The sequence below is a fragment of the Antedon bifida genome, chromosome 3 (assembly GCF_963402885.1).
Source record: "Antedon bifida chromosome 3, ecAntBifi1.1, whole genome shotgun sequence".
NCBI lineage: Eukaryota > Metazoa > Echinodermata > Crinoidea > Comatulida > Antedonidae > Antedon > Antedon bifida.
In genome coordinates this window covers 30,537,396-30,546,537 of record NC_136228.1, presented here as the reverse complement: position 1 = coordinate 30,546,537, position 9,142 = coordinate 30,537,396, and the positions used below count along the sequence as shown (strand labels likewise).

Here is a 9,142-nt window from a genome sequence, read left to right as displayed (position 1 = left end):
TACATTATTATTTGCAAGGTTTTATATGTCCGACCACCGTACCAATAGGTAATGTTAGAAAACTTTTTTATTCGTTGAGGGCGTTGTACATGTTGTTTTTGTTTTTGTAGGGAAAAAAACAAAATTTATTTTTGCTGTCAAATCGAAAAGGTTTAGAAGGCTTTATGTATAGTTAAGTATCTCCTAGCACCAGCGATGATCTCACACTATTATTTCAGATTGATTTTATTCATCATAGTTACATTTGTTAATGGGTCCAGGCAGAACACTTTACTGCTAGGCCTAAGTGGTTGTCCTCAACTAGGATGCAACCCCAGTGGAGGGTTTTCGTTCACCGGCAACCTACCCCTTTCGAATGTTACAGTACGATGGCAGAATGACGAAGGCGGCCTAGCTGAAAGCACAGACTTTGGTTGTATTGGAACAACCGAAAGGATCGTGTGTCCTCTACGAGCTCTAAACTCCACGTGAGTTGTCACTATTATTAATTATTATTTTTTATTTTATCTTAAAATTAAATTAAAACTATATCGTCCAAAACTTAGAGGAAATCTTATGTGCAGGGTCAACTTTTTTACCATCAGTCATACATCACTGGAATTCTCTGCCTGAATATGTAATACAAGCCTCTTCAGTGAACATCTTTAAGTCTAGACTTGACAACTATTTTCGGCTAGAAATGGAATCTAATAGGCACTAGCCTAAACTATTTCCATCAAACATTAAGTGTAAGTGTGTATCTATTCTTTATTATGTTTGAATGTCGTTTGTATTAGTTATATCTGTATTGTTTTTAAGAGGGCCTTCTTTAAGTCAGCTGTACTGCTGTCTGTGTAGTACACAACTGTTAGAGCTACTGTAAAACAAATTGAATAATATACATTTTGGAAATACGCTGAATGTTTTACAATTTTTTAAGTAGTTTATATCAGCCTCTGCTTTTACAGATTTTTTTTAGAGTTTGAGTGAAGCTGTAAAAAAAAAAAAATATTTTTATATTTATTATTATACTGTCTTTAATCTTGTACAATAATTATTAATATTAATAAAGTTGATTGAATAAGTTAATATACTGTAATTAAATACAAAATAGACTGATTTAAATGCTTTTATTTTACAGACTTGTGGGCCTAGATACACAGAATGGAAAGTTAGTCTGGCATAGCAACCTTTTACATTTTCCTAGCATGCCTTTGATAGATATCTACAGTGATACCATAGCATGTGATGGAAGCCTCCTTGTACCCTATGATAGTGAAGGCAATCTACGAGGAACGCCAATTCCATTTACACCATCAATGAATCCTGTATTCAGGTACCTTTCAAATGCGGTCATGCTAATCTTCGCCCGCTAAGGCCCGGTATCACCTGATAGGGGCCCAGAAACGCCTGGTAGGGTTTTATGATATAAAATGATGTCAAGTACATGCTTTAGTCGTAAATTTAACATATATATATTTTTCTTTTCAGTTAAAGTTAAAATCAGTTAAAATATTGTTATTGTTCACAGAGGCCGGTCTTCAGAAAAAACATAACCAGTATTTTGACAGTTTTTTATATTAAAAAATGTATAAAATAAGACGTATAAATTAATTAAATATTACAAAATATTAAATATTATGTTAGCATGTACTTGATAACATTTTATATCTTAAAATTCTACCAGATGATACCAAGCAAAGATTAGCATGACCCTTCAAATGTGGTTAGATATTTATTTGTTGGTGAACTCTATTTTACTTTTTTTATTTATTTATAGTTGGAAAAACTTCACCAACCTCGGGAAGAAATGGGCTTATCTCAATGAAATCTTACAGTCAGGGTGCCATTATTATTTCATGAGGAAAGGGGATCAGATTTGAACCAAGCACCCTGAGATTTGAAAGCAGGCATCTTGCAAATGCACCATTTAGACTCCATTTCCAATCTACAATTGAATGTTTACTGTACAATACATACATAGTGAATATTGTATTCATAAATCTGACAACTTTTCTTTCAGTTTGACGTTAACAGATAATGATGCCTTCATTATATCTGGTTTTGACGGCAAACTTGTCACATACCTTACGAGTAAGTTTATTAAATTATAGCCATTCATTTTATTGTGAGACCTTATCGCATTGCTTGTCTCCTTATGGCCAATTTACACAGGCAAGGGGTAACAGTGAGGGCATGTGGTGCAGTGTGTTGGACGCTGGATTACTGATTGTGGTTCGAATCCAAATCTCGCCGCATTGCCTGTAACCTTAGGCAAGGCACTTTACTTACATTTGCCTCTCTCCACCCAGGTGTATAACATGGGTACCTGGTTAGATCAGAACACAACTTTGCGCTGATTACTAGCTGCATTATGGGAGTTGGTTTCCATACGTGTTTGATCCAAAAAATGACCGGGGTAATAATGTGCTATGTAAAGCGCCTTTGAGCATGATTATTCATGAAAAGGGAGCTATATATATGAATTGAATTGAATTGAATTGATTGAATATAAAAGTGGTATTACTATTAACTGTAAGTGGAAAACAAAAATATAGAATGTTATTTCTTATATACCATAATTATACTAAACACAGGAGGTTGAGTGGAAACTGCTCAAGACTAATTCTATGCAGGTTTCTGCTTACCGTTAACTGTAAATCCATCCAAGTGTTCCTTTATTAAAGGTAAGAACGTTCTCCCCATAGATCCAATGTAGCCCACAAAAAAACCCATATTTTTTTTTTTTCAGATGGTGTCATCCATGCTTCTATATTCTTAAAAGCAAATATTGATGGAGTTGATGGGACGTTTGTCCCTATTGTTACACCAGTGGTGGCTGGACATCGAGCCTACTTTCTAACACATTTCATGCCTGACACTAGAGGGCAGAAATCAAAGGTATTCTAAAGCATATCTGTTTTAAACATCTTTTTCCAAAGAAACAGAAATGCTTCTCGATATTGTATTATTGTTTTTGCACTTTTGTTGTTTTTCAGGATGTTTTGCCAGTTTTTAGACTTTATGCTGTTGATATTTTACGTCAAGCTGTCGACAGAATGAAAATTATATGGTTTCATACATTTAAAAACAAAAGTTATGCTTCAAACGATAAAACAAAATATAGTCAAACTATTACAAATTCCAACAAACAAAATTGTATAGTGACTAAAAGCACAATGGTTTTTGTAACATTAAATGCTAAATCTTTAGATGGTTTAATAGACGGTAAGCAATTGGTTGATAATCCAGTGAACTATCCATATCTAACTAATTCTGACCAATCAGAAACATTGTTATATGGCTTCAATGATACAGGATTAAGTTATGATATTTTATTTAGTGATACTAAACCGTTTGTTGCATTGAGTGCAACTATTGATGCTTCTGACGATTCGGTTAATTTTTGGGCAGCTACTAACTCATCAATTTACAAAATAAATGGTTTAAATGGCCAAGAACTTTCAAAATTTAATCTAGCATCTATCTTTGGTGAGCCAGTTGCATTGACATCAAAATTGATGGTTGTTAAGAAAGTTGGCACGAGCGAGGGAAGTTTAATTCTGATAGCGGTGTCGTGTGTTGAGGAACATTGCAAATTTTCTGGCACGCAAAAACATTTTGTAAGTCTGATAGATGTAAAGACTAAACAATTATTATGGGCAGTTGAAACACCTGAAGATCGTGCCGTGAATGGTCAGCTGATAGGTATGTCATCCTCCAATGAAAATGAAAGTAAGGATCTTATAATAGCATCTGCTGAAGGAATTATATTTGCAATAGCAGGCTATTAGGCGTATTTGACTAGACTGTTTTGAGCAGCAATCAGCAGATCTATCAGCTCCTCGCGACGCTGTTTATATGCAAGCTGTGTGAGTACACATATTAACACTACCAATATAAAATTTCAAGGAAGACCGAGAACCACCCTACCAATAACTCTCAGCAACGACCTACTCACCCTTTATAAGCAGAACACAAACATCAAGTATCCTGGACAATTGAAAACCAAGAAAGACATCAAACAGCTAGCCAATGAAAGATCCGATTGGAAAAAACTGGTAAAAGAGATATACGGAGCAGCCCAAGCGGAAATGTTGGCAGACTTTTCAACAAAGAGGCAGTAATCATCAATACAAGGAAGGGTCCCTGTGAAATGTTTGGGGGGCCAATATACATTTTAACACTACAGCCAACCACTTTTCAGGGACACCTCTATTAAGGGGACACTTTGCTGGGTACTGTCACCTATAGGGGTTGTTTGTATTATAAGATGTTCACTTTCCATTAATAACATTTTTTATATTAAACAAATAATAACTAAAATAAATAAAAGAGTTGGGGTGTATAGAAAAATATTGTATTCGATTTTTTTTATGAACTATTGATAATATATAGTATATATTCGAGTCTCGGTTGGGGCGACTTTTTCTCATTCTCACAGATTTCCTCATCTTTATCGTTTCAAATTAATTAATTAAATTTCAGTATATCACCGGGCGGTTTAGAATTAATGTTCTTTGCCTACTGTGTGTATATATTTGCATCATTTATATAATAAAGACAATTATCAAAAACAAAAATGTATTAAATTACTGTCGTGTGTTATAGCGTTTAATGAAGTGAGCCCTCTAGAGAAAGAAGAAGTAGTAACTGCGATAAGAATGTGTAATATAAGGTTCCCATCCATATAATAGTTTACTATAATATACAATATTATTATATCCGTTTGAAACATAGAGATAATAAAGCCGTAGGTTTGAAATCAGAATAAATAACGCAAAAGTTCAGGTTCGAACTAAAATTGGAACGTGATGGTGTCCAATGATATATCAACGATACCAAGTCAGGGAGTATATGTAGGTGTGTGTATAGTGGGGGTTTTTTTTACAGTTATAGATTCAATTTTATCCCATCAAAAAATATACCACTTTTTAAGACAGAATATTCTAGAATTTAGATTGGTTGTTGGTGATTTATATTTTTAATTCATTTTTTGACGGAATTTCTGATAACGGTTTTTTTTAATCTGGTTCCCATGCGGCGTGTGAGAAGATAACATTACCTTTCACTTTTTTGTTATACCACACATTTCAAAACAACGGGAATTAGGCCTACTCGCAATAGGTCATCTTCTTGTAAAAAGTAGGCCTTGTGTATTTTTGTTTTGTAAATTATTGGTTTTATGTTTTGATATCTTCGGTTTCTAATGCTGTAATACTAATAGTTCAGTTGAGTTAAAAAAAAGACCGCGTAGATGATGTGGGTTAAAGGTCATCTTTTGGTGGCCGATTTTGACGTGCCAGTTGTGGTCAACAAATTAATATACGGTATCATTTTGAAGGCTGCAGAAATGGTGAAAATAAATATACATATTGTAATATCGTATAACACCCACAATGATTGAGATAAATATACGGTATATTATTATTATATACGGTAAATAAATTTGTTATGAGACCCATTTCTGCTTCCAAAAAGTCCGTATATATAAAATACGGTATATTCTTGAATACGGTATATTCTTGGCATCCGAAAGTGCCTAAGTTTGGATGATGTCGTGAACTTTAAAAACGGCGGCCCTGCCCCAAATATAGAAGCACCGCATTGTATCAGAAAAGCGTATACAGTTGAAACCAACATGGGTTTTATTTAATCACAGTCAGTGCCGAGGCGAATTCAGAAATAGCTTAGACCTATACGTATAAAAAAAATTAATGAAATAGGTATACTATACTATTGAATTTGAAAAATTATGAATATTAATCTAACATTAATTGAATGAATTGATCGAAATGCTATAATGAAAATAAAATAATTTTAAAAGAATCATGGACCTAATTTAGGTCAATTGATGGGAGGAAGTTACAAAAGAGGCCAAATCCGCAACTAATAATTCAAAGACAAAAATATATCGAATATTGGAATACACCATTATTTACACTCAGTGGAATGTTCATCGAAACAAATACTGTTTAGCAATTTTACAAAATGTTAAAACAATATCTATTTGGCTAAAGATTATACAATGTTATACTGAAAAGAATTAAAGAAGTACCGCCCTTTGATGTCGCCGACATGTTTCGGACTGCGTGAATAATCGCAGATAAATGACGTTTCTCTCGATCGTTGTTTATAGAGTAACTCCCCTATAATTGTAATTTTTTATTCGGTTAATATTTATTTTCTAGTGTTTTATATTTTGTTTACAAACAAAATTACAATTACATATTTATTTACCGGTTGAGTAAAATGTGGACTTCAAATGCTATTTTACAATTCATGTATTAAAACTATAAACAATTTTAAACGAATTTCTTGTTTCTTTTTATTTTATCATTCATTGATAATAGACAATATATATAAAAAACTATTACACTATATATAGCCTCCATTTTTTTTTGTTCTGTTCTTAAATTGCTTTCCTATTTAAAAATTGATTTAATTGATTTATATAGAATTAACCTCCAATGAATGTTAAAACAACAAATTAACATAAAATGAGTAATCCAATTGCCATGCCACGAGTGATTGATACTAAATATACTAAACCTCCTACAGCGTGCTTGGGCTACGCCCTGCTGGTACCTCTCGTCCCCTATTCACGGCGCCAATGCTGGCACTGAGTGATTTACAGTACGAGATAAGAAGGAATAATCCTAGCCTACTGGGAATTCAAACTAAACACGCCGTAAATTCTGCTAGCCGAGGTCGTTGACAGGAGCCACTCGTCCTGATGGGAAAAGACGTTAAAGAGGGCCAGGTTAATTTTAAGATTAAAACAAACACAACAATGATGAGAAATAAAAGCTTATACAGTACTGTACTGTGTCAAAACTTTTACTATATAGAAGTACGAACGTGCGGCTAATAAATTAATGATACGGGTGTTTCTGAACCCATTTGGGACACCCCTATTAAGGGGCCACTTTCCTGTGGATTGAACGAATGAGTGGAATGTTTTAACACGACCAATTTCTATCCGGGAGACGGGATCCCCTATTAAGGGGCCACTTTCCTGTGGATTGAACGAATGAGTGGAATGTTTTAACACGACCAATTTCTATCCGGGAGACGGGATCCCCTATTAAGGGGCCACTTTCCTGTGGATTGAACGAATGAGTGGAATGTTTTAACACGACCAATTTCTATCCGGGAGACGGGATCCCCTATTAAGGGGCCACTTTCCTGTGGATTGAACGAATGAGTGGAATGTTTTAACACGACCAATTTCTATCCGGGAGACGGGATCCCCTATAAAGGGGACACTTTGTTTGTGTCGTGAATGTGTCCCCTTAATATGGGTTCTCTATGAATAAATATTTGAAACAAGATTTGTAAATCTTAATTTATTACATATAAATTATTATATATTATCTGCCAGCCTAAAAGGTATAAAAAATAAAAACATTTTGAAATCACAATTCATTTTTATTTAAATGAGGCCTTATTTAAAATGAAAAGGGGTGCAGTGGGAGAACCAAAAATGAACTCGAAATTAAGTTTAACATGCGTTGTGTATATTCATAGAAAGATAATATTTATGTTCAAAACACTTTCCCAGGCAAACATTTTTAACTCGAAAAATCAGGATTATTTAAATGAGGCCTTATTTAAAAATGAATGCAGTGGGGGAAACAAAAATGAACTCGAAATTAAGTTTGACATGCGTTGTGTATATTATATAATATCTGCAGGCCTAACAAGTATTAAAAATAAAAACATTTGAACTCGAAAAATCACGATTATTTAAATGAGGCCTTATTTAAAATGAAAAAGGTTGTGGGGAACCAAAAATGAACTCGAAATTAAATTTAACATGCGTTGTGTATATTCATAGAAAGCCATTAATGTAAAATTTATGTTCAGAACACTTTCCCAGGCTTTCGTAGCATTCTACTTCCTCTGTTTATATCTCGGCATCTATTTGTCGATATAACTAAATAACTTGCAATGAATAGGTCATTAGTATTTCATTCATTGTTGTTTATAGTTTTAAACACTCTTTTATTAATTGATCATTTCGTTCGCTTGAGATGCACCACCCTTATGTTTTGTTGTTTGTTGACTAAATAAACTTTAAAGTAAATTATTTTTATTATTCCACTGGCATGGATTATTTTATAATTTAATGCCAATGATTTTTTTTTTATATTTTATTAATCTTTGTTTCGAAATTTCAATTAGCTTATATATAGTTTTTGTATGTATAAAATATGTAGTATATTATATTATTATATATGTAAAAATAAGTCTTAAAAACATTTTTTGAATATGCCATTTTAATGTCACATGATAGATCCACCAAATTAGATCGAAAAAATGTATTTAACTGAAAAAAACTGCCAGCCAAAAATGGTTGATTTAACTATTTTTTTGGACATTTTATAATATTAGTAAAAACTTTTTTTGGGTTTTTTCCTACGGAAATACTATAAAATAACCTTATACTTAAATTCTGATTTGAATAATCTGCATATTTCGTGTTTTTGGAGTACAATACATCTTTAAAGCACTTTTAAATTAATCGAGTTTGTCAAACTAGTTTGTAGTGTAGACAGAGCTTTACGGTATTAATGTATTCTACTAGTCTATTAGTCAGTTAAAAAGAATTTAAAAATATAGGCCGGCTTTTAAAAAATGATTTATTTGATTGAATAAATATTCATTTTGGAATAAAATAGGTACGTCAAAGAATCTTGCGAAAGTATGACAATTTTAAAGTTGCTGTGATTTGAAAATAGACCTATAAATTAGATAGGATAATGATGAAAGGTTCATAAATAGATCAGAGTCTTTACAAACATACGTCACAATGGTTGAAAGGAACCGTAAATTGTAACACAAACCAGAAATGATCGATTGAAAATGAAACAGTTTACACCAGATGCCATTCAACTTTGATAGCGTAATTACTTATTTTTAATCATATGGCAATTTTGTTTAATTCCTCATTTGTTACGATTTTTAAAATTACTGTAGCACCATCATTATCAGGAACTAATCACACTATAATTGGATTAAGAAACAGATTATTATTGTTGGTTGTCGACTGCTGGATTTAAAACCATTCATGACTCGTGGTGTAAACATGGAGGACAAAAATGACAATTGGCCGTCTCAGAACATTCGGATACCCAGGAAAGGATCATTCATTTTGCAT

At 32.9% G+C, this 9,142-nt stretch overlaps 1 protein-coding gene across 1 annotated transcript; it reads left to right on the top strand.

Annotated features, from left to right (window-relative positions):
- The first annotated feature begins 10 nt into the window (after window positions 1–10).
- LOC144837543 (uncharacterized) lies at window positions 11–4,538 on the top strand. The gene is made up of 5 exons (XM_078692712.1): window positions 11–467; window positions 1,121–1,315; window positions 2,003–2,073; window positions 2,732–2,880; window positions 2,979–4,538. The coding sequence occupies exons 1-5, from the start codon at window positions 196–198 to the stop codon at window positions 3,771–3,773; spliced, it is 1,482 nt and encodes a 493-aa protein (XP_078548838.1). The 5' UTR covers window positions 11–195; the 3' UTR covers window positions 3,774–4,538.
- The last annotated feature ends 4,604 nt before the right edge of the window (window positions 4,539–9,142 follow it).

Excerpts from the sequence above, each read along its gene's own strand:
- LOC144837543 (XM_078692712.1), top strand. The coding sequence starts at position 196 with ATGATCTCACACTATTATTTCAGATTGATTTTATTCATCATAGTTACA. Across the intron at positions 468-1,120 it reads CTACGAGCTCTAAACTCCAC|ACTTGTGGGCCTAGATACAC; the intron begins GTGAGTTGTCAC and ends TTTATTTTACAG. Across the intron at positions 2,074-2,731 it reads ACTTGTCACATACCTTACGA|ATGGTGTCATCCATGCTTCT; the intron begins GTAAGTTTATTA and ends TTTTTTTTTCAG.